The sequence below is a fragment of the Spermophilus citellus genome (genome assembly GCF_964194105.1).
Source record: "Spermophilus citellus genome assembly, chromosome: 9".
NCBI lineage: Eukaryota > Metazoa > Chordata > Mammalia > Rodentia > Sciuridae > Spermophilus > Spermophilus citellus.
In genome coordinates, this window is record NC_138191.1 from 5,903,460 (window position 1) to 5,928,499 (window position 25,040).

At 50.0% G+C, this 25,040-nt stretch overlaps 1 protein-coding gene across 3 annotated transcripts in view; it reads right to left on the minus strand.

The window, feature by feature from the left end:
* Positions 1-2,931: 2,931 nt before the first annotated feature.
* Positions 2,932-25,040, minus strand: part of KCNN3 (potassium calcium-activated channel subfamily N member 3) — a 153,639-nt gene continuing 131,530 nt past the window's right edge. The window contains exons 5-9 of one of the 3 annotated variants that reach the window (XM_081304976.1): positions 18,254-18,364; positions 9,010-9,137; positions 8,327-8,396; positions 3,479-3,724; positions 2,932-3,246 (exon numbers count right to left, since the gene is read on the minus strand). In XM_081304976.1, coding sequence (XP_081161102.1) covers positions 3,094-3,246; positions 3,479-3,724; positions 8,327-8,396; positions 9,010-9,137; positions 18,254-18,364 — 708 coding nt within the window. In that variant the 3' untranslated portion in view covers positions 2,932-3,093. Of the gene's footprint in view, positions 3,725-8,326; positions 8,397-9,009; positions 9,138-18,253; positions 18,365-25,040 lie in introns of all 3 variants that reach the window. The other 2 variants (XM_081304978.1, XM_081304977.1) reach the window with 2 other exon arrangements.

The following is a 25,040-nucleotide window of genomic DNA, read 5'->3' on the forward strand; positions in this document are numbered from 1 at the left end:
CTGTACTGGACTGAGGTTTCTGTGATGATTAGTTTTTACATGTAGCCCATTCTTGAGCAGATAATTAAACCTCTTCCATGACCAAAACTTGAGAATCACCGGTCCCCTTCCCCCATCTGACTGTGTTGCTGAGGTGCCGCGGAATCAGCAAAAAGATGTAGGAGGAAAATCCGGGTGAGCTACACCCAGGATAATGAACACCTAGGTCTTCAAGGGTTGATTGTACTTGCAGCAGAGTCGTAACTTCCCCACATAAAGCTGAAGCACTAGTACAGAGAAGTCACATCCCATTTGCTATTAAGGGATCAACATGCAGATTCACTTTTTTTTTAAGAGTATCTTTTGCCAAAGATAAAATTCACCCTAGCTATTGCACTACCAATAGGTCAAGTCATGCTACCAATGCCCATGTGTCTCTACGATGCCAGTGGCTCCTGCTACTGGAAATAACTCCAACTACTTCCTCGACTACCATGGCTCACTTCATCTTCAGGGTTGACCTAGCAAGAGCATCGATAATGGATTTAAAAAGAATTATCCACAGCCTGTGATAATTCAGATAAATGACAGTCTGCACACACTTTGGGGCAAGAGGGGTGGCAGTGAATTCTGTAAGTCATTTATGTGAAATGAAGACTAAATCTCTCTGTGTGCACACACCCATGTGCACGTGCACACACCACACACACACCTACACACAGAGCACAGAGTTCTAGTGGGAGGGAAGGGTAAGCAGGAATCCATAGTTGATGGCTGTAGTCTAAATGATTGGGACTGGCACCCTTAAGTTGAACCGTCAGTGGTCTGCACTCTGTGAAGCAGAATTAGTGCCACAAATAAACTGTGTGGCTATTTCATCTGTTTATACATCTGCTTATATATTTGGTGGAACTGTCACTGAAAATAGGAGCACCATTCTTGGAACAAAAGGAAAAGAAAAAAAGAGGTGGGAGTCTTCCAGATAATCAATAGTTAAAAGAACAAGTGGAAAATATAAAAAGTCAATAGCAGGTGTAGCATCTCCAGTATGCAAAACAACCCATGAAAATTCTCAAGATAAACCTTTAAGAAGACAGATCAGGGCTGGGGATGTGGCTCAAGCTGTAGCGAGCTCGCCTGGCATGCATGTGGCCCGGGTTCGATCCTCAGCACCACATACCAACAAAGATGTTGTATCCGCCGAAAACTAAAAAATAAATATTAAAAATTTTCTTTCTCTCTCTCCCTCTCTCTCTCTCTCTCTCAAAAAAAAAAAAAGAAGAAGACAGATCATTTAAACAACAGCAGTGGCCTGAGGTTTAACTCAGTGGCAGAGCATTTGCTTAGAATGTATGAGGCTCTGGGTTGCCTCCCCAGCACTGGGGGGGAAAAGGTAGCAATAGCAAGACCCAAAAGAAGAAGGTTAGCAAGAGCCCAGATCTTCCTGAAAGAGTAGCCTTCGTTCTAGAATTGTCTACCTTGCTGTCTAGTGATTCCCTCATCCTTAGAAGACCAGGCCCAGTGCTGTAGAAGAAAAATCTACTACCAGGAGCCACGATGCACACCTGTGATCCCAGTGACTCCAGAGGTGGAGACAGGAAGATCACAAATGCAAAGCCAGTCTCAGCAACTTAGCAAGGCCTTGTCTCAAAAAATAAAAAGGGCTGAGATTGTAGCTCAAGGTAGAGTACCCCTGGGTTCAATCCCCAACCCAAAATAAAAATGAAAAGAAAAATTTGCACAACAAAGCTCGGCCTTATGAATGGAGATGACTTGTTACAAAGCCCGGCCACAAATGATAACCCTCTATGCAGGTAACACCCTTTTGTTTGACCCTAAACAGATGAAATATTCCATACAGTATCATTAGTTTCCCACAAGTAGAAGTCAAGGACCTCAGAATGAGGAAAATGATGAATAACATGACACAAATACTGTGTGTGGTCAGATTATGGAGAAATGAAAGAAAAAAATTCAGTTCCTGTCACTACACTGCATCTTGATGTTTCTAGAGTCTCTTGGAATCTGTGATGGATTGAAATTGTTTTTGCACCGAGATTTAACATGGCACAATATGCATAGGCTTCTGACAAATCTCTTCTTCTTACCTTACCCACAAGATTCCCTAAAGACTCCCTTTGTTCTCACAATATTTCATTTTGAGGTGACTTCAGGTTAGGTAGAAGGGACCATGTGGGACACTCTCTATCCTTCCCCTCCCAGCTCAGCAGCTCAAAGGTGAGGTGCTTAACCCTTTGCATTTCTAATGTCAGGGGCTGGAAACATGCTGCTGGGTGAATACAGCTCAGCAAATCTCCAGACAATACTTCTGTCCACCAAGATGCCATTGGGTTGCATCTGTCGGTGCATTGTGCAAACACATGCATAATCCTCTGGACCCCTCCCTCACATACGTACGGGTGTGTAGTCCATCAGAACAGCTTGTTTGGATGTAAGAAAGCTGTTATTTTTAGAAGCCTGCTTACCCCTCCAGAATGCCAACAGTTTTGGCTTGGCATCCACTTCAAATCATGCACAGTGCGTATCCAGGGCAAAGCAACCTGCACTGAGTTGGAAGGGACCTGTGTCTTCAGAGGAGCCCAGGATGTGGCCAACACTACCTAACTACCAGGGCTGAATATACCCTGTGTTCATATTCAAACCCACTGAGCTCACATTAAGAGAGTGCCTACTGTGCGCAGGGGACAATATCCGGTACCTTTGTATTTGGGTGAAGTTCAAACAAGAAAGGACTTGGACTGAATGTGGGGTGTGGGAAATTGTGTGTGTGTGTGTGTGTGTGTACGCACACGTGCAAACATCCAGGCTTATATAGGTATTTATGTTAGATGGAAAAATCTGGCTTTTAATTTGTGTGTGTGTGTGTGTGTGTGTGTGTGTGTGTGCGCGCGCGCGCGCGCGCGCAGTTCTCACTATTAACCTTTTTTCAGTCTAAACTAGGTATGTCTGTTTTGGCAAGTTGTGGGCAGCTCTCTTACTTTTTGTCACCCAAGGCTTTCTAGATGGAAGGAGAGAGGCATGCTCGAGGTCCCCACGAGGGACCCATCCCCAAGCCTGCCCCACCCCTCTCCCAGGCCCCTCTCTGGCCTGGCTTCAGGGCGGCTGCTCCGCGCACCTGCCCCGCCCACCCCCACGTGAAGACCTGAGATTGAGCGTGGATTCTGTTCTCCACCAACTCTGCAGCAAGGGCCCCGCCAGAGGCGTCGCTTCCTGTCCTCTCCTCGTCCCGCTCCCAAGTAGAGGCACCTAAACAGAGATTAGATTTCAAGGCATTTCGAACCAAGCACGAGTGGGCCGAGTCAGCTATGAGCTCCGTCTCTTCTTTCCGCTCCCTGGTCTCCGAGTTCCGCGATGGCAAAGCGACCAGGACAGAGTGGATTTGCATCTTAAGACCTATGGGTAACGCTTCCGGAGAGGGGAGTTTTATTTAGCAACTGCTTGAACTTGTGTACGGGGTCGGGAAGGAGGTGGAGCTGACCCCGATCGGGCTGTCGGAGAGCGGGGCGTGCGTGGTGCCCACGGCCACGCTGACGCCCCGGGCCTCCAGGATGGCGGTCAGGAGCTGCTGCTGCTGCTGGCGCAGGGTGTCTGCGATGAGCAGGGGCAGGGAGTTGAAGCTGGCTGTGAGGTGCTCCAGCTTACTCTCCAGGCTGCCGATCTGCTTCTCCAGGTCCTCGCTGCGGTCATTGAGCTCCGTGATCAAGTCATACATGACATTCTGCATCTGTGCGGAGAGAGAACCAGAGACGGAGATGGCCGTGGGCACCGAGGAACGGCCATGGGACCAGGGAGACGCCCGCACCTTGCAGCAGGAGTGGCCTGCACCCCAGCCGTCTCTGATGTGGCCAAGGGAGGAGAGACGGGTTCCTTCCAGCCGATGGGAAGGCTGGGTGGGCACATTTGTTCCCTATTACAACAGTAATGAGCATTAATTGTGTGTGTGTGTGTGTCCCTGTACTGGGGAGCTGGGGATTGAACCCGGAGGTGCTCTACCACTGAGCTACATCCCCAGATCTTTTCATTTCCTATTTTGAGATAGGGTCTCACCAAGTTGTCCAGGCTGGGCAGCAAACTTGAGATCTTTCTGCCTCAGCTTCCAGATTTCCTGGGATTACAGATGTGCACCTCTGTGCCCAGCAGCTAATTATAAATTTTTAATAGAAAATACCCACGAAGGAAAAGAAATAGCACTTTTCTTCCCCCTTATACGGAGTGCACCTCTAAACTGTCCCCATATTCTTACCAAGACCCATGCTCTCAGCTTCTGTGGCTGCTGGCATTTAATGACTAAAGAGAAGACACAGAAGTGGAAATGGCTGTTGTTATAGTTTTACGATTAGCAGGCCAGGGTTCAAGTGCAAGAATGCAGCTCAGGAATACGGCAACCTCTGGCCACTTAACCTCTCTCAACCTGGGTTTCCTTATAAAAGGAGCCACCATCTGAGGGCTGGCCCTTCCCCAGGCAGCCCAGGAGGAGGTACAAAGACCCAGTCGGTGCTGCCTGTTTGGGGACGTCCCTGAAGGGTCTTTCCACCTGGGTACTGCTCCCCAGTAGCCCTTCTGCACCCAAGACTGTCTCACAGTGTTCCAAGGACCCCACCAGTTACCAGTGTTCCTTCCCCAGCTATCCCATGGCCCCATGTTAATCTAGTCTACGTGACAGCCATATTTCATCCTGCAGATAACAAATGCTGTCCTGGCTCTGGACATCTGACTTGGGAGCAAGATTCCCAAGAGTCTTCACACTTCCAGGTGTTCAGGAATAAGATTCCTGTGGCAGCAATGGCAGATGGCCAGGCTGGCAGTGTCACCCCTCCCACAATCCCCCCTCCCCAGGGGTTAAGGCTCTTTGGGATTCTGGCGACCTGCCAGTGATGCCCGGATCCTATTTCACCTTTTGTGTCTGGTTACTCCAGAAGGATGTAGAAACCACTGGTACCCCCAGGGCCCAAGGAGTAGGAAACAAGGGGAGAGAAAAACAGAGCAGTTAAAGAAGGTGGCATAATATGATGAGCCAGAGACGAGTGGGGAGCGGGGATTGGAAATGCAGCGAACCCTTGCCGGTTGGAGTTTGCCAGGCTGCACAGGGAGGAGCTGCCCTTGGTGGCATGAAGACAGCTTTTCTCTCAGTTAGCGATGCCCCTGCCAGAGCAGGACACTGTATCCCTGACGCCCTCAGAGGAAAGGGCGACTTTAGAAGTGAAAGTACTTCCCCCTTAATTCACATTCACAGAACCTTCTCAGTGTGCATTTTCTTCCCAGAATATACAAACCGCCGATGCCTGTGACCGCTGGGGCACCCTGATGAGCTCTGGACTCACAGTCCAAGCCCCTGGGTTTCAGCCCCAGCCCTGGCACCCTGCCTGACCTTGGGACAGCTGCTTTGTTTCTTAGATCCTGGTTTCCTCATCTATATTCAGAATCAGCACTACCATTTGCAAAACCTTTAGAGTTTACACAGCATTTTTACAGGTATTATCTTATTTGATCACCTGAGCTTCAGATGGTAGGAATTATTTTTACATTTCAATGGAAGAAATTAAAGCAATCGGGTAAAGGGGTCCAGGCCCTCCCGGCTCTGTCTCCTTATAAGGTAGCTATTCAATATAGGAAATAAGATTTGGAGGCCGCACAGCCCATCTTTAATCTAGGGAGGCCTGAAGGGCAGGGCTGTGAAGGTGGTGAGTCGGGGGATGGGGGTGAAGCACAAAGAAAGAAAGGGGAGTCCGCACAGCATCAGATTGTCCTCCCCTGTTCCGTTGCTTGGTGACAGGATGCCAGGGCAAACACCGACCAATGTGAAATATGCTAAGCTGCTGCCAGGACCTTGGGCATCTCCTGGGAGGAAAAGACAAAGACTGGCTGGATGTCGATCCACCTCCTCCCCAGGCCTTCTGGGCATCCACAACACACACACACACACACACACACACCGTGGCTCTGCAGATTCTCCCCTTAACTCTTTCCTGAGGGCTCTCTTTTCCAGGTAACTTTTGAATTCACGAGAGCATCTTTCTAACTCACGGGGTTTGTGCTACATACAGTCTGCTCGTGGGCCCCATCCCTCTGTAGGGTGGCTGTAGGTGGCACTGCAGAAAGGCAAGCTTCGAAGCTGGTTTACCTAATATTCCTGGAGGAGATCAGTCACAGTGTGTCCTTCCAGGAAAGAGGTGAGTTGGGTGACATTGCTGCTCCGAGAAGGAACGTCCTGGGGAATCTCACTGGACTATTCCTGAAGCTCACAAAGTAGGCTAGCCTGACACGATCCTCCTCCTGACCATAGTTGATGGGTGCAAGGTGAGCACATGACTCAAACTGGCCAATCGGCATCTCTTCTGAGAATTCAGACTTAAGACAAATAGGAGGCTACTTAATCTTTACCTGTGGCTAAAACTATAACACAGACTGTCTGAATTGGTGGTCTGCTGTAGTCTGCCATGGAGGTAGGAGGTGGAATGGGAGAGAGAGACAGAATTGAAAGAGACACTTGAATAGATAGAGTCAAGAGATGGTATTGGGCTGAGGTGGAGGTGTAGTTCAGTCGGTAGAGTGCTTACCTAGCACGCACAAGGCCCTGGGTTCAATCCCCAGCAGACACACACACACACACACACACACACACACACACACACACAAAGATGGCATAAGGAGATGCCCCCCAAGAGCTTCCCAGGTATGGTTCTAGTCAGTTCCTCTCTGACCACATGCCTGCTTTGAGGTTCTGCCTAGATTGAGGCTCTTATATCCATAGAGTAAATTCTTCCAGTTTTCAACTTAGTTTCAATGGGTTTGGTTTCTAATATTTGAACCCAAGGTACTTTTAAAATTTTTTTTTAGTTGTAGATGAACACAATATCTTTGTTTTTATTTGTTTATTTTTATGTGGTTCTGAGGATCAAACCAGGGCCTCATGCATGCAAGGCAAGCCCTCTACCACTGAGTTACAATCCTAACCCTAGAACCCAAGAGTATTAACCAACACATCCCCCTGGGCTGGGGGTGCGGTTCTCTCCTGCACATCACTGTTCTGTACTCTTCCTCCCCATACCCAGCCTCTCAGGAATCCCCCACTCCACCTGAACACCACCCCCGAGGTCCGCAGCCCTGTCGACTTCTCCCCAGCTGTGCCAAGTCACTTACTCTCTGATTGAAGCCCTCGCAGGCTCAGGAGATCCTTTCTTTGGCCTGATTCCTCTCTTGAACAAGGTGCCTGCCCGTGGCCCAACAACCAGTCATTTCTGGTTGCACCCCCTTTAAAAAAGGTGGTTAATTTGCCCAAGGGAGTCTCTCTTGCTCTCCCAGGGAATGTGTTCCATTATGATAATTGACATCTGCTGGAATGTTCTGCCAGCCTGGCCCTGGGCGGTACCCTTGGTATATAATTCCTATCAGAAGGCAATGGGAGGGGGGTTAGAGGGATATGCATACAATGGTGAACGCTCCCAGCTCTGCCCACGTGGGGCCTTGCTTTCTCTACTTTGGTGAAATGCAAGAGGGAGCTTCTTCACAGTATTTACAGTAGTTCAGTGCCTGAAACATGGAATGGCAATGTGATATCAAGCCTTAAGGCCTTGAGCTCTCAAAAGAGGGCTCTCTTTTTTGGGGGGGGAATCTTTATATTCACTGTTGATTGCATCTTGGGAAGTAAGGAAATGTACCACCAATTTGGGGCAAGAAAAACTGGACTGTAAAGATTGGAAGATGCAGGAAAATGAGTCCCCAATAATAACAGAAAGCTGGAAAGGTCTTAGGTGTGACCTAGGCCATTACACCTATTTGGTTCTCGTTAACATGTTTTGCCCCTGGGTGACCTGAACTCTTTCTTAGGAGCCCCTCAACGGCAGCCACTAAAACAACCCACAGAAAAGACTTAGTAGGTCAGCTAATTAGACAAACCTGAGCCATTTAAGAAACAAACACCAAGCTTTAAAAGTCAAGAAGATGACTGGGTGCCGTGGCACATGCCAGAAATCTCAGTGGCTCAGGGGGCTGAGGCAGGAGATAGAAAAGTTCAAAGCCAGCCTCAGCAACTTAGCAAGACCCTATCTCAGAATAATGTATAAAAAGGGCTGGGGATATGGCTTGGTGGGTAAGTGCCCCTGGGTTTAAGCCCTGGTCCAAAAACAAACAAACAAAAACCCCTACAGGTGGGTTGCAAATGTCCAAAACTTAAATCTTGCTTATTTTGTAACCAAAGAGGAATATCTGTTGCTTTTCTATCCTGCGCTGTGGACTTTGGACATCGCCAGGTCTTCCCAGAGGCACCTGAGAAGTCTAAATGACAGCAACTTGGAGCTCCAGGATGTCTCTGGACTCCGCCACTCACCTTGGACAGGTCCACCAGGGTGTTGGCCTGGTCACTCAGCTTCCTCTGCTCCATCTTGACGCTCCTCAGTCTGTGGGGGAGAGTCGGACAGAAAAACGTTTCAAGTTCATGTCAAGGTTTAGCTTTGCTGGTGGATTCCACGGCTCTGTCATCTCATCTGAGTCATTTCATCTGAGCACGGGGACCTTGAGCATGGGGAACTGCCATAGAATCAAAGGGTTGTCAGGTCCCCAGCAAGGAAAACTCCTGTCTCCGTGACCTGAGTTTTCTGCCCATTTTCAGATCATTCCTGTGCTTGTAAGCCCTTGCTGATGCTGTATTTTTCACTCTGAATGCCCTCTTCTCAACAATACACTGTGTGTGTGTGTGTGTGTGTGTGAGAGAGAGAGAGAGAGAGAGAGAGAGAGAGAGAGAGAGAGAGAGAGAGAGAGCGCGCGCGACTCTTGCTCCTTCACCCTCCCCGCAGCCTGCCCACTGCCTGGCAGCAGCAGTAAATGAACAGACGCCTGGTTGGAGCCAGTCCCCACCCTGGTGTTCGTGGAATGGAACAGACGGGTGTCTCGTGTGCCTCCGAGGTAGGAGAGGATGCCAGCGGAGCTGCAGGTCCCCCACCCCACCCCACCCCCCCCCCCCCCCCCCCCCCCCCGTCAGAGCATCTGAGGGCGGAGCTGCCCTGGACTCACTGGTGGATCGCTTGGAGGAATTTCCTCTGGTGCTTCCTGACTTTGGCGTGGTCAATCTTCTTGAGCAGCTTGGTGTGTTTATAGATCAGCCACGTTTCCCGAAGGACATTGGCTGCAGCATTCTTGATCTGAAGCAAAAGAAACAAAACAGGCTGCTATCAGGTTCCTTTTTCTAGGTTCACGTAATGTGTTTTCACGTCGGTTGCCATCGTGGGCCTCCTAAGAAAACAATTCCGCAGCGATCTATTTTCTTAATCAAGATCATGGAACTCTGAGAAAATAAAGTGATTAAAATTCGTCTCTTATTAACCCTGAACTGGACACAGTAGGCTGTCGCTTGGAGTTGAGAGGCGTTTCTTTTTTCCTTCTTAATTATTTCAGTGCTGCCTCTCAACTGCTGCTGCTGCTGCTATATTTAGGCAGCCCAGCCGGGGTGAGACCTGGAGGCCCGGGGACCTCCGAATGGACAAGTATGTGCCATTGCTGACCTGGCGGGCACAGTGCCACATCCAACCTGAGATTTCCATAGAGTGTGGGGGGCACATTTCTTGGGTTCAGAGAATAAACAGATTTCCCATCGGTTGGAGATTTAGAAAGGCCTCTTTGAGGAAATGCCCCCCCACCCACTGGAGCTGGAGGTATCAATAAGCCCACTGCTTCCTTTCCTAAGTGGCCCAAACCGTTTACACGGCGATTTCACATGTAAATGTCATTGGCAGAAAACGGGAATAATGTCAAAGCCATATCTGAAGTCAGCGAAGATCTTAGGTGTGAAGCGGGAGCTGCCTCCCCCCAGCTGGCTCCTCCGCAGGGCTCTGCAGTCACACGTTTCCACATAGGACGCTGCCATCCGTTGACATGGAAACCACTGATATCACCCGGCTCACAACGGAACTGAGACATATCAATGGCATCCAGATGGCAAGGAACAAAGTTTTAATCCAAACACAGACATCTTCAGCAATTAGTAACGAGAGCAAGAGGAAACAACCCTTATTGAGCACAAGCTAAACAGGTTCTTGATTAACCGTCTCCATTGCTGTCAGCCATGCCAACGGGCACGGGTCCACGGGCCCGGGGCCCTGAAGCAAGTAGGCCAGTCTCAAGAAACCCGGTGACCAGCCAGCCAGGATCTTCATAAAATCGGAGATCACAGTCCCGCTTCTTCAGCCTGACACCAACAGATGGGACGTTGTTAAACGCCGAGACGTGTGGGGATGCCTCCAAGACACGGCGCTGCAGCCTGATAACTTTCGTGTGTGCATGCTTCAGAATTTATTACTGAGGCTGGGTTCTATTTTTCATTGGTGTTTTTAAAAGAACAGCTAAGTCTTCTCAGAAATGTCTGAGGGACATAAATATTGCTTTTTTCCATTCAGTGAAATCCACGTGGAAATGGTTCTAAATGATTCAATTGCCCACCTCTGGTGCCTTCTTGCCTGAGAGAGAACAGGTGATGGTGAGCAGAGGCCACGGACAGTGGGCGTCCAGGGAATGAGGGGAGGCAGGGACAGGGTGGTCTCTGGGGCTCTGTTCAGGCTGGAGTGGACAGTGGACTTCTGGAAGATAGAGATGGCACTGGAGAGGGGTCTTTCCCCCGGTAGAGCCCACATTACTGCTGATCTTTTGGGGGACAGGGGGCATGGTACGACTTGATGTGTGATTTCTTAGTTTCCATGGGTTCTTGGCCTCTAAGGAAAGTCTCAAAGGACAAAACCCTGCCACAGGAATATTACTCAGCCATAAAGAAGAACAAAATTATGGCATCTGCCGGTAAATGGATGGCACTGGAGACGATCATGCTAGTGAAATAAGCCAATTCCCAAAACCCAAAGGCTGAATGTTCTCTCTGATATGAAGATGCTGACTCACATTAGGAAGGAGGTGGGGAGGTTCACTGGAATAGACAGGGAAAGCAGGGAAATGGGAGGGGGATGAGAAAGACAGTAGAATGAATCAGACATCACTTTCCTGTGTTCATATATGAACACGCGACCACATCACGTACAGCTCCACATCATTACGACCCCAAGAATGGGACGTTATACTCCAGGTATGTATGATATGTCAAAATACACTCTACTGTCATGAATAGCTAAAACGAACAAATTAAAAAAATCTTAAAAAAACAAACACTTGCCATAGCTTTACAAGGAAGCAGACTCCAGAGACTCAAGTTGCCCCTTGGAACACTGACAGAGCCGCGGAATGTCAGAGTTGACAGGCCTCTGACATTGGTCTGCTGTGTCAGTGTGGAACATTTGAAATGGGGAAATCTGCAGGTTCCATCAATTATTGAGCAACTTAGAAGCAAATGCCTAATTATCCATAAGATGAGAAGAAGACGTCCTTACCTTAAGGGCCACTAAGAGGCCCAAACAAGGCTATGCTGCTGGTGCCAGTGTGGCCAAGGACATCATTAATGTCTGAGTACTTCCTGTGCATAAACTCACTGCTTTCACCACCACCCTGTCTGGCAGGGACTAATATCATCCCCACTTTATAGATAAAGACACTGATGCCACCCGGCACTGTGGTGCATGCCTTAATCCCAATGGCTCGGGAGGCTGAGGCAGGAGGATCACAAGTGGGAGGCCAGTCTCAACAACTTAGAAAAGCCCTAAGCTACTTAGAGCCTATCTCACAATTTTTAAAGAAGTGTGGGGGCTGGGGGTGTAGCTCAGTAGTAAAGCTCCCCTGGGTTCAATCCCCAGTACAAAAAAAAAAAAAAAGGTCTAAAACCATGTATGATATGACAAATGGAGTCAATGTGGCATCTCTAAAGTGCCAAACTGGTATTAGTTATCATCCAACTCAACCGCCCCACCCCACACAGGAGGAAACTGTTTGGAAGATGGGATGTGAGGCCAGAATCACACAACTAGCTCATGGCCAAGTCAAGACAAGAACCAGGTCCAAGAGACGCATAAGGATTTCCCGTGTCCTGAAGGAAGACCTGACTGGGTTGCATCATGACACAAAAGAAATGATTTCCTGTTTCCCAGGATCAAGGAATTGGAAAGGACACTAGTTTGTTTTTTGTTTAATTTAATCATTGTGGCCCTCACTTAGCAACACAGCACAACATGGAGTCTGGGTCCTGCATTTAACTTCAGCCCAAATGCAAGACATTGCAGCTGAGAAGCAACCATATCATCTTTGTGGGTTTGAACGGGAGGCCCCTGCCTATTCAGGAAAGTGGTGTTAAATGCAAGCCTTTGTGCTGACTGAAATTAATTGCCAGCAAATAGCCTGGCACAAATCTAAGGAGATCAATATTTGTAAAAGAAAAAGAAATAGGCTTTTAACTGCATGATGCTTTCCCAGGTAGGCAGCAGATGCTGCTGTGACCAGGTCTCCCTCTCTCCAAGTCACCTGACTGATTGCTCAGAGCATCATCTGGGTGGAGAGCAGATAAGGGCGTGTGCCCCTCCTGGGACATGCTGAGCCTCTGAGGGGCTCTGTACACCCTTCCCTGATGGCAGTTTGGGTACCCTGGGGGCTCTCATAGTGTACAGGGACTCCAGACCCCAAAGACGCTCCCAGGATGCAGGGAGCATGGCGGGAGGGAGCACGGGGCTCGAGATGAAGCAGCAAACTGGCTGGGATTGTTTCAGGCTGGCCATGATTGGACAGGTTGGGATGGGTTCAAGGGGAGGACCCTCCGTGCTTGGAAAACCATCTATGTGGCTTCCAACCCCCAAACACATAGGCTGTATTCTTTGAGCCCAGAAATTCTCTACCCTACAAAATCGATGCTTTCATTCTGATGGGGGATGGCTTCATGAGCTGCATACTGTAGGAAGAACCCTCTGATTAGTGGGCCTGGGTGAGAAAATTGTCCAACTAAGGTCTTGCAAATTGACAGTGACAGCTAACATTTACTGAGCACTTCTATGTGCCAGGCTCTGCCATCTGCGCTGTTTCATTGACCCCCCGAAAAACTCCACAAGTAGCTGAGCCGATTGCTCTACCTTGGATCCATTGCTGAACTCTCCGGAACTCACTTTCCAAATTCATTCCCTCAAGGAACACTGAATAAGCAGCCACAGAGGGCCCGGCACTGTTCTAGGTGGTGAGAATACTGCTATGTGTCTATGTCAGGGAGTAGACAGAATGCAATCTGTAACATAGTATCAGATAATAAAGGCTTCAGTGGGCCAGGAGCTGGAGTGTTGCAAGTTCTACTAGTCTGAGAAATGGGTTTGTTTTGATTCAATGAGAACATAATTACAACACTGAGCACGGGGCCTGGCTACAGTGCTCCTCAGTCCATGGCTGCTTTATCATACTCTCCCTCCAATACACGTCAACTTCGTTCCCTCTGGTCTCCCCGACCCCTAACAAAAGAAATACAACAGAATGCACATCTGTTTCCTGAGCTCTTGGCCACACCCTTCCAAGTCAAGGGATTTCTTGGGCCACCTCTCTGCCAAGGTGACCTGCCACTTGGACCCAGAGGGGCTGTGGGTTGCAGGAAGAACCCGCGGAGCAGAAGGACCAGGGGGTCAAAGGAGCCCTCTCCTTGGGCAACCCATGTCCTTGGCAGCCAGAGAGCGCCCTGGGAGAGTAATTCCAAGAGCCCCACTGGTGGACCCACAGGAAGAAACCACTAGTGTGTCCATCATGGGGCCAGGAACTTCCCAGGGAAGAACATTCTACACAGGTTGGACCCAAGCTAACTGAGCAGCGGTCACCATGGCTCTGAGATCGCCTGCAGGCAGCCCCGTCTCCACACCCGTGACTGGGGGTGTCCGTTACACACAGGACTGGAAAGGGGGGCCTCTCCCTCCTTCCCATCTGCTGGGCCCACTGTTCCCTCCTCGTCACCCCCAGATTTCCTGCTGCTTCCTGAGGCTGCCCTCTCTTTCATACCCTGCTTACACCTCCTCTCCTTCCTCCCCACTTTGCATTCCACACTCTTGCCTCCCCGGGAGGGAGAGGGCTCCACCTCCGAGTACTGACGGGAACCTGGAGGGAGGGGGAGAGGCAGGGAGGAGATATACTTCTGTGGTTCAGAGTTGGAGTTTGAAGCTCTCCCCATGGCAACCTGGTAATGAACGGTGGGTGATTTCATAACCTGTTAATACTGCTGAGGTGCTCAGCTAGCTGCAGTCAGACTGGTTTTTCTCTCCACCAGGCCGGGGACCCCAACCACCATGTGACTGTCCTGGAAAGCCTGTGGGTTCTGCCTGGAGAGCTGTTGCCCTCTGGAGAATAAACTGGATCGGAGCTAGGCCCCAGCTTGCTGCACAGGGCTTAGGTGTCCCTCTCCCCTCTCCCTGTCTGGAACTGAGTGTTCTCATCTGGGTTGGACCCGATCATCCCCAAGGATCCTTCCAACTCCACCACACAGTGTTTTTGCAACTGCTGTCAAAGATACACCGTGCCCCATCTGTCTGGGACAGAACCTTTGTGGGAGATGAAGTTTGCAATCCTCTTTTGAGAAGAATTAGCATCCCTGATAACTGTTTAATTAACTAGTGAATTTTAAAGCCATAAAGAGAATCTAGGCATAGGCCAACCAGCTGTGGGTTGTCCATCGAGGGTGCATTAGCCAGACTTCCCACATCTGGTATAACAATGATGACCAATGTTTAGTCCTAAAAAGAGTAAATCTTTGAATTAGCCTGCTGACATTTTTTTTTTCCTAGCAAGACTATGGTAAACATTTAACAGGGACTGTAATTAAAGTTTTCTTTATCACCATTAGGCAGATACTAGGGGGCTGTGAAATGTGTTTGAGGGGTAGTGGTGTGTTCAGAGCTCCAGCACAGCCTGAGATCCACAGGGAAGCAAAGTGCAGGAGAGCTGTGGTAAAGGGGGCTCAACTGGGAGAAGGTAGTGAGCTCTCGTGATAGTACAAGACTGGAAAGATGGTGGATTTAAGGACAGGGACAGAGCCCCGGAGGCCACTGTGCAGGAGCAGCTATGGCAAGGTCGAATCAGACTTGGAAACTGTTCAGTCCTCTGCTGGGGCTCGGGGCCCAGAGAAGTCAGAGCTGGCTCAGGGTCTTCAGGTCTGGACCCTGGAGGGATCGCTATGTCATTAGCTGAGCAGGGAAGTCAGTGGGAGAACTAGGTTTAGGGAAGTCCTAAGTTTGGTTTTACTCACTGATTTTGTGGAGGTGTACGTGGATAAGGTCTCTGGGGCAAGGAACCCTTCAGCAAGGATAAGGACAGGGATCCTGAACCAGTCCTGCACACCGTGGGGTAGGTCCACCCATGGGTCTGAGTGGAGAGTAGCAGCAGACACACAGGCATCTCCCTTCCATGACACCTGCAGAGCCAAGAGTGCCCATGGCAGCCCACCCTGCCATGTTCTCTGAGGGCAGTCAGTCACCAGAAGTTAAGTACAAGGGCAAGGACTCCCTCTTACCCATCTTGGTGTACCCTGAGACACCAGGAAGTGACCTCTGTGATGTGTGTTAATTACATAAAACAAAGATGGCGACATGGAGGAGCCAGAGCGGGAGAACAGATGGGGCTCCAGGACCTCCACAGTCTCTCTGTGTGTCATCTGCTTATATATCACCTGGTGCCCAGAGGTTAGCGTTAGTGGTAATTATAGAATAGCTGGCGGTGATGCTGCTCAGTCAGTGTGGGAAGAGCTGGTCGCATTCAATACAGAAATGACGTTGCCACCAGGCTTGATGAGTTATACAAGGGAAGGAAGAGAAAGGCCATGGGTGCAGGAAAACCAGAAACGAGTCCTTCCCCTGTGCCCCAAGACCTCCTCGCATCCCCATCAGCAAACCAGTGAAAACGGCGCCACTCTAATGGCAGACGTGAGGATGAATTAACAGAAGAGAAATTAGAGCATTGTTATGACTCATCAATAATCCCTTCTTCTTTTTGCTTAGATGTTTGGAGAATTAAGGTCACATGCACTTTTAAGGGATTTTGCTTTTATCTGTTAAATCTACTAATTGTCCACTCCTAAGAGGTTTGCAATATGTCACTCTCGGCTCCTTCCACCTCGGATCTTTCCCCAAGAACTCACTGAGATCTTACACAGGGGCTGGACCTAGCAACTCTTTGACCCTCAGACCACTCCAGCTGAATGCAAAGGCCATTTGGAGAGGACCAGGGATAGGCCGGGATCCCCAGGGGAAGCAGGATGGGCTTGTCTAGTTGGCAGCGTGAAGTGAGCTCAAACCCGAGTAGGCCAGGGACCTCAAACCTCCATTTCAATGAAGGTTATGTGAAAGAACCTTTGGAAGTCCCAGTCCTGCCAGCTTTGAAATTCTCTGCAGGACTCCTCCCTTTTGTGTTGTTTATTTCTCTGGGAAAAGATATTAGCCATTAAAGGGACATTTCAACAGATTCAAGTGTTCTCAGAAAAGTGAAATGTTATTTGATTAAGAAGGTACCTTGCACTCATGGATGAGCAATAAATATTTGAGGATTTGATTTTCAGTCCTACTTTTCAAGAAGCAAGTGAACTTGAAGAGGGTTTTAGAGAATTATTTCTGAAAGATTGAAATTAGCAAGCACAACTTCATCTCCTTCCACAATTATATTGCAGAAAAAAAATTTGTTTATTTTCCTGGCATATGAGAGAGCTGGTTTTCCTCGGCTTTATTTTCCTCTAGTGTCTGATTTACTGGGTAAAAAATGGAGAGGACAAAGTAATAACATGAAATACAAAGTATATTCTCGGTTTCAAAAAGCAAACTAGAATATACAGAGAGACTGTTGATGCTCCTTGGTAAATAACTCCTGAGAAGGTCTTGGAGGCAAAAAAGCTCTCTCCCCTCACTCCTGTATGTCGTTTCAATACAGAGAAGTATCAGGCTAATAGAAGCAAGTGTCTTCGCCTTTAGTTGTTCCAATAACGTTAGAAATTTCCTCAGTCCCAAGCACACCTCTGACAGTGCATCTCAGAGGGGCTGAGGGAGAGGGACTCGGTGGTAGGGCTCCGTGTGAAACCCAGCATGCCTTGCAATGGTGACAGCATCAATGGCCACCATCTTAATGCATCAAAAAAGGTTTTCTTTTGTACATCTGGTCGCTCAGGGCTGTGATGTACCTTGTGACGACCATTTGTATGTCAACAGTTTAGGGATATTTGCTTGTCCCTGTTCCTTTTAACATCTGCGGTGGCTTTTCAGAGGATCCAATAAATGTAATCAAAGACCAAACAATCGAACGCCATAAATAATTCTGCCGAGAGACCTTGGCAACTGCACCCCCTGCCTTCTGAGAGCCCACTGCTGCTCAGTCACTCTCTCGCTCTCTTTTTGTTCTCCCTTCCTGCCTTTGTCTCTATTTCTAACACATTTTTTACTGCTTTGCAACATTAATCACTGAATATTTTCTCCAGCTTTCAAAACCTCCAGTTGATGTATGGGCTTGCTCATGGGTCCCTTGCCCTACGGGAGTCCTAACCGAGACAGAGTTGCTAGGGCAGCCGAGACCCCAGCGCCGGATTTTGGTTCTCTCTGGTCTCAGGAAGGGGAGCATCTTGCAGGAAATCATCCTCCTGACTTTGGTTCAGGCTGCAGTTCTAAAGAATCTTCCATAAAAGCTGTCATTAAATAAACAGCTCCTGCTGGCTCCTTGGGCCTGCTGTTACCCGGCAAGGCTCATTTCTGGCTCTTCTCTCACAATTCAGTGGGGTGTCAGATTTTTAGCAGCTAAATGAGCTCCCCGTTTCTGCATATTTTCCGTTTTTTCATCCTCCTTAACCACTTTCATAGGGTACAAGTGAGAAACATTATCTGGAAAACCCAAAAGGGGAAAATTGGATTGTGACGTTTTGATGAACGATATTCAGGAATATGGGCTCCACTGGAATGATCATTCTAAGTGATTCTTTAAAAAAACAACAACAACAACAAAAGGATTCAATTTAGATATGATTTCAATATAGTTTCAAGATTCTCTACTTCCCTTCCTAATGAGAATCATGAAAATATTTGAGCATAAACAGAAACATCATGCTGGGTGACTTATTTGGCACCATTAGGCCAGGGGGCGGGGACATCATTGTATGCTATTGATCTAATTATCAGGAAGATTATTTGGTTGTCTGAACCATGCACAGTGATTCAACGGAAGACAGGAGCCTGGTGCGTTCAGACAGTGTGTCCCCTGTGTGGAAGTCGTTTGTCTGCGCCTGGGACCCCCTCGACACTCCAAAGTGTGGCCCTCATCCATACCACGTGACCATCTTCTTTCGAACTGGCTTCCACTTTGGTGATTGAGAATCCCATGAAGACGTGGAGGAGTGACATCTTACCCGTTTGGTGAGCTGAGTGTCCATCATGAAGTTGTGAACGTGTTTCTCCGCTTTGGTGAGTTCCAGCTTTCGAGCCACCACGGCCACCACGAGAGCAGTGCAGCCCGCACCCTGTGGGAGGACATCAAGAGGACCAGGGGTCATTCAAAGGCAAGGTGCAAGACCCTGCCCACTCGAGCTCTCTGGCTGAACAAGACCGAGCCACCCATGACGCCCAAACCTGCGGAGCCTTCATGTCCCCACCAAGAAGGAGTCTGCAGTGCCCCTTGTTTGTTAGCTCTTGGGAGAAGGAGTTTTCAGAGAACTAGCCAGTCCTTAATGCTGTATGGGGCTGAGGCTTTGGGGGAATTAAACCAATGGATAACCAAGAGGTCTCTTGCTAGTTTTGCAGTGCAGCAGGAGACAGAGGGTTCAGCACACATGGGCGCTCTTGCCCTCCTGCGTGCCCAGTGGGCCCAGAAGGAGAGAAGACCATATGGCACAGCACCGTGGCTGAAGGTTTTCCTGAAGATAATCAAATGAAGAGGCCATACAGCTTCCCCAGATTGTCTCCTAGAGGGAACGCGGGTGGGCACTGAATGATCACGTCTGCTCTGCAGCTGAGTCTCTCTACCTGGAGGCAGTGACTCAGCACAAGGCACGGGTTCTTTCTTGCTTTCACCAGGAGGCTCATGAATTCACCATCATGCCGAGGTTTTAAAAACGACCACACGTCTGCCTACAACCAGGGTGTAAGTGACCCTGCAGGAGACCCTTAGGAGTTTCCAGGATAAGGGTCCTCGTCTGCTCAGGTTGGACGAGAGCATGGAGGAGCACGGGCAGAGGAGCAGGGTTTGGCTGAGCCACAGAATGGCAGGGCTGGCTTCCTCACTCCCGATCCTCCGGGTGTTCACTTGCCCGGGAAAAAATGAACAGGAAAAAGAAATGGCACATTCCAGCAGGCTCCGGATGGGATTTTAAATGCTCTTCCCTGTGCTTCTGCGTTGGCCTGCAGGCACTGGGGGTGGGGGAGAAGATCGTCACCCCGTCCTCTGGCTGGCAGTGGACGTCGGCCCTGTCCTTGGCAAGACAGCACTGTCCTCAGAGACACCGCCTTCTCCTGCACATTGGCATTGCCCTGATCACTTATGTAAAGAGATGATGAGTTTATCAAAGCCAGAATGTGATCCCCGAGATGCCAAATAGTAATCCCAGTTTCCACAGTAAAACACCGAGCCCAGTTTAGCAGATTGAGGTCCCTGGATTAAAGAAATCCATCAGTGACATTTTGGTTCATCAGGTCTAATCTAATGAAATGTATGAGACATGAGCAAGATTTTTTTTGGTGGTGGTGGGGGTACTGGGGGTTGAACCCAGGGGTGCTCTATCACAGAACTACCTGGTTTGGGGGGTTTTTGTTGTTGTTGTTGTAGTTGACATTCTTTTTTGAGACAGGGTCTCACTGAATTGCCCAGGCTAGCCTTGAACTTGGGATCTTCTTGCCTCAGCCTCCTGAATCACTGCGATTGCTGGTGTGCACCATAAGGCCTGGCTAACATGAAGGTTGTTCAAAGGCACTGCACAGAGTTGGGAGGGCTGCCCGGGGGCAGATCAGCTCCTGCTCTCTCCTGGCTATCTCTTTCCCTCCATTCATATGGCTGACAGAGGCTGGCTCCTGTGGGGGGTCAGCGTGGCTGGAGTTGGTGACTTCTCTCCTGCAATGGTTTCCATTAAGACAATCGAGTGTTTCTTGGTGCCCTTGGTAGCCCACTTTTGAGCACAGCAAAGTGAAAAGCACCGAGTCTGTATGAACTTTCCTTTCCTGACCTCGTTTTCCTCCTTTGTTCAGGGACGGCTGAGTTTTCTTGGCATCTGTGACTCGCAGGAGACTGTGCCCAATTTTCAGAGGCTAGGGACAGTTGGGCTGCCTGGTCTGTAGCTGTCATCAGTTTAGCCAGGCCTCCAAAAGCAAAAAATAGCTTAAAAGAAGATGTCCTACAGGGAGGATGTGTGTTCCCTCTCCCCTCAACCAGACCCAGTATCATGTCTTGCCTTTATGTGGTGTTCCAAAAGCACTCGGGGCCAAAAGCCCCAAAGGAGGGATATATCATAGTGTTAAAAATGGAACATCCGTCGGAGAGGGTTCTCCCCAGGCTCTGTTCTCCTTCATCTCCCTGAGTCCACACTAAATTTCACTTCAATCATCCCTGAAAGCTGGGGTACAAGACCCAAAGAAGAGTATCCCTACTTACCATGCCACCTCGGGAAGGTCATCAAACAAGCATCCACCATCTCTAATTCCCAGGGTCTCTGGGGAGCACTCTGTGGTCCTCTTGTATTCAGACTATGTGGTTGAATACAAGGGGCTCCTAAGAAGCCAAAGTGTCTTACCTAAAGAATTATCTGTCCCAAACTAGAAAGACGAATTTCTGCATAGAGGCCGATTTATCTCAACTTAAAAGATGCCAAGACTTTCTTGAGGACATTTCTCTGTAGGATACTGCCTTCTTGACCCCTAATCTCAACTGGAATCAATAGTAATGAACGCTTGTGATTTTATTTTTCTTTTAGATGAACCAGTGTTTGGATGTAATGAAGGAGGTCACCGATCATGATGGCGAACATGATCGTTTCCACCAAGAGTCAACCTTGTAAAGATGGAGTCGGCGGCCAGCCGTCTTCAGGAAGTGAGTGATGGGCAGAGTCACAGGACCCAGGTGAGTGGTCCTCTCTGGGTGACGGTGGAGGGACAGAAGACCGAGAGAGGGATGAGAAGAGAGGAGAAAGGAAGGGAAGGAGCCGAGGGAAGGGAGGAGGGTACAAGGAGAGATGGAGACTAAGATTGGAAATAAGTCCTGCCACCTTCTAACAGCAAAGGTCGGAAGATGGAGGGAGGCAGGGCTGGTGGGCGTGAGAAAGGATGGAGCAAGGAGCCAAGACTTGAAGCAGAACTGAAGGGCCCGTTCGGACTTTTAGAGGAAATAAAGACAGTGCCCCAGGACCCACTCCTCCCCCAGTCTAAGGGTCACCTACCACCTTTTGACTTCCATGAGCTTATCCATCTGACAGGGCCCTGCCAGCCACCTGGGAATGAGACATGGCTGCGAGGCAGCTTGGCTTTACGAGATGAACAGCCAAGGGCCTGGTTAGTTGTAGCACGTGAGAGCTCCTGCTGCCCTACTGTGCACAGAATGAATAGAGTGGGCATGTGTGGAGAGAAGGGGGTGGGGCAGGAGGTGAGAAGTTGCTGGCCCGACTTCCATGGGGTCAGATTGGGGGACAAATCTATGACCCAGTCGTCTGCCTTCAGATGCGCCAAGTCTTGGATCACAGGTGACATCAACTGGATTCCCTGAGTCTGTTGGGCCCGACTCCAATTCCCACGGTGGGGGTGGGGAGGGCCCACTACCCAGATAGAACTTTCCACAGTACATGGGTGAGCAGGGGACACAGAGAGAGAGAGAGGGGACAAAGGGTGTCTGGCAGGGATGACGTGCCGAGGTCATTGATGGATTCGGACCCAGATCTGGAGCCTGACTCCTCCCTGCCAGTCCTCCTGTTTCTTGTTCCCAAGAGACATTCCCAGCTGGAAAATCTTAAAAGCTGGAAAAACAAGCATCCCAACGGAGAAGTATGCAGCGTTCTCAACGAAAAGAAGCACAAAATAAAATAAAACATAAATGAAAGTGACAAACGGAGGAGGGAAGCCGGGAGGATTTACAGTTGGATTCTGTTGCTGCAACAGATTCCACGTAACAACTAAAATAACATCCACCGGCTTGAAACCAAGGTGTTTCGGCAGAGGCGCATCCAAAGCTGACATTAAGCAGATGTCTCCCTGAGCCCTTTTGGTTCTCTTCCCCAAGTGACTCAGTGGGTGCTACCTTCCATTTCATCATGCTCTCCTGTGGAGCTCAGAGACATCTCTCCTGAAGCCCTCGGGGGAAGCTCAGCATCCCCAAGGGCACACTGGGAGCGTTTGTCTATTTGTTCTTAATCAGGAAGGGTCCACGGAGGGCGCCAGCTCTAGGAAGTGGCTCTACTGAAACAAAGTAACCACCAAGCAGATTTGGGGGTCCTATGGTCTCCCAAGAGGCCTGCAGCACCAAAAGACCCAAGGTGGTTGTCCTTTCCTCTACTGGCACTGAACACTGACCGACTGCCCTCTCCGGCATTGTCCCTCGTCCTGGAGATTCTGTACAGAAAGATGCGGGACCTCAACATAGCTGCCTTTGTGGGTGAACAGTCTCGAGCACATCAGGTCTGTGCCAGCCATGTCAAGTTGTCCAGACAATTCTACACCCTGCCTAATGGCTGATAATTACACCGTTACGGGGTTTGCCAAGAGAAAACAATGATTAAGACCATTTACAGCCTGCACACACAAATCCTTCAGTTTCCTTCCAGGGCAGGCCGTGCCTTGGCCTTTGTGGTCTCCATGGCAACCAAACAGGAAGCCCTACCTCTAGTCAAGGCCCTGGCGATAATAATCCGGAGATACACATCCTGTTGGGGGAAGGGGTCCTCGGCAAGGCAAACCCCTACGAGGAGTGACTCAGCGGGAAAGTCACGTTGGATGGGAAAAAGCCACCAGGGAGCCCCTGATTTTAATCTGGGTAAAAACATTTGACAAGGAGCTGGGCACAGTGACACATGCTCACAGAGCAGCTCCTGGGGAGGTTGAGGCAGGCAGATCACGAGTTTGAGGCCAACCTTAGCATTATAGTGAAACCCTGACACAAAATAAAAAATAAAAGGCTGGAGGTAGAGCTCAGGGGCAGGGCACCCCTGGGTTCAAGGCCCCTGCAAAACCAAAACGAAACAGAAAAGTCCTGAGGATGAGCAGGGAAAGCCTCCCTCGGTCTGCATTCAGTGCACATCCATGCAGTGGTCTTCGTCAAGAAAGAGAGGATGAAAGGCCCGTGTTTTTAATTTGGGAGGTAGGTGGGGGTTCCTCCACCTGTTAGTTCTTTCCACTTTGACCCCACCTAAATCCCCAAGGAACAGACATTTCCTTCCAAGGAATGCAATGGACCCAGGCAGAGATAGAAGGTTCTGGAAGACAGAACAGTCCACGGTAGACCACTTGCCAAGGAGAGGCAGACTTAGGCCAAAGGGTCCTGAGTCGTCCCTCTGCTCTTTGTCAGAACAGAAGACAGGAGCCAGGGACATAGCCTGGGTCAGTTCCATGCTGAGAGCAAGAAGGGCTGGTATTTAAAAATAATAGAGGCTCCCCGCAGGTCCGTCCACCTATTAGCAGCCTGGCTCTGAGCGGCCCTTCCAGAGAGCGGGTCTGAGGCACAAAGCCCACTCCCCAGGAGCAGCGCTCAGGAGAGCTTTGGCCTTCAGGTGGCATTTCATTCCTTTCTGCAAGGAAGAAGCTTTCCTGGTTTCCTGGCGACCCTTGGCGCTGTGCCCGACGTGGAGGTGTTTGTTCTAAAGCCTTCCACTTACCCAGGATTTACCCCAGCCCCGGGGCTAAGCCCCTGTCGTTGATGGTTTCTTCAGGGCCGCCTGCTAATGAGGGCTTGCCCTGGATTAGAGTCAGGAAAGAGGAGAAAGCTGTGCCCGTGGCCAGGGCCTCCTCTGCCCCCAGTGACCTGAGCCCAGCTGCCCCGTCCATCACGCTCAGCCCCACGAGGCCACCAGGCTGAACAGGGACAGGCCCTGGTACAGGTGAGGAGTCAACGGGGACGCTGCAGGAAGAGCCGGGTTCTCCCTTCCTACTGCAGAAAGGAGTCACCGAGCTCACAGAAGAGCCACTGTCCTGTCTCTTGGGAGCAGCAGGGGTAGGGATGAGACAGGAGGCTCTCTGATGGAGGACGCTCACGGCAGCAGGAGGGGCACACAGCAAGCTGCCCTGCAGAGAGCTGGAGCACCTGCCTTGAGTCCTAAATGTCCAGTCCATCTTCCTGTCCCCGCCGCCACCCCAGGGCCTCCCTGGCTTAGAGGGGCACCTTCCTCTTCCAGCCCTGGTTTTCTCTCCTGAAAAGAGGGCCTCACCACTGACCTCTAGGGTGGAGGTCAAAGGCTGGGGCCGCCTGTCTGGCACCCAAAGCACATGCAGAGCTCTCGAGGGAGGGGACACCAAGGATGACACCAACACGGACCAAGTGAGTGGCTGCTCATTATTCACCAAGCACTTTCTCACAAATTGTTGTGTTTGGGCCTCAGCAAGAAGGACAGGGCAGGCCCTCCATCTCCACCTTGCCCTGGGAGTGCTGGGTTCAACAGGTGAGCCCCTGGACCAGGGTCCACAGCAAGGGACCACAGTGCCAATTCAGACCCCTCTTCTCACTCCCCCCTGAATCATGCTACCGTGGCCCTGTGATGGGCCTGACCCACGTGTCTCCCAGGGCATGGGTTGGGGTAAAGCTGGCAAGGCAAATTGGCCAGGAGAAGCACGCCTTGGGCACCCGGGGAGGGGGTGTGTCTTGCCAGGTGCCAGGGCTAGAAAGGATTTGACACTCAGAGTCTAGCACCTCTGTAGGTCAAGAGCTGACCCAGGGCCCCAGGGCCACACCAGGGCCCAAGCTGGTGGCCAACACAGTCTAGGACACAGGTCTCTTCAGGCTGGTTCAGTGCATTCTCCCCAACCCCTGCTTCTGTGAATTCCAGCTCCAACTGATTCACCATGGTGCCAAAGCCTATGGCACCTGGGGGACAGGAAGGAGGACAGCTCACTGGAGCTCTGAGGCTTACTGGAGGTGAGTGAGAGGGTCCAAACCGTGACCAGCTTCCCCCAGCCCATTCTGAGGTCAGAAACCAGGAGCTCATTCCTACCTGAGCAAAGGAAGGGGGCAGTGGA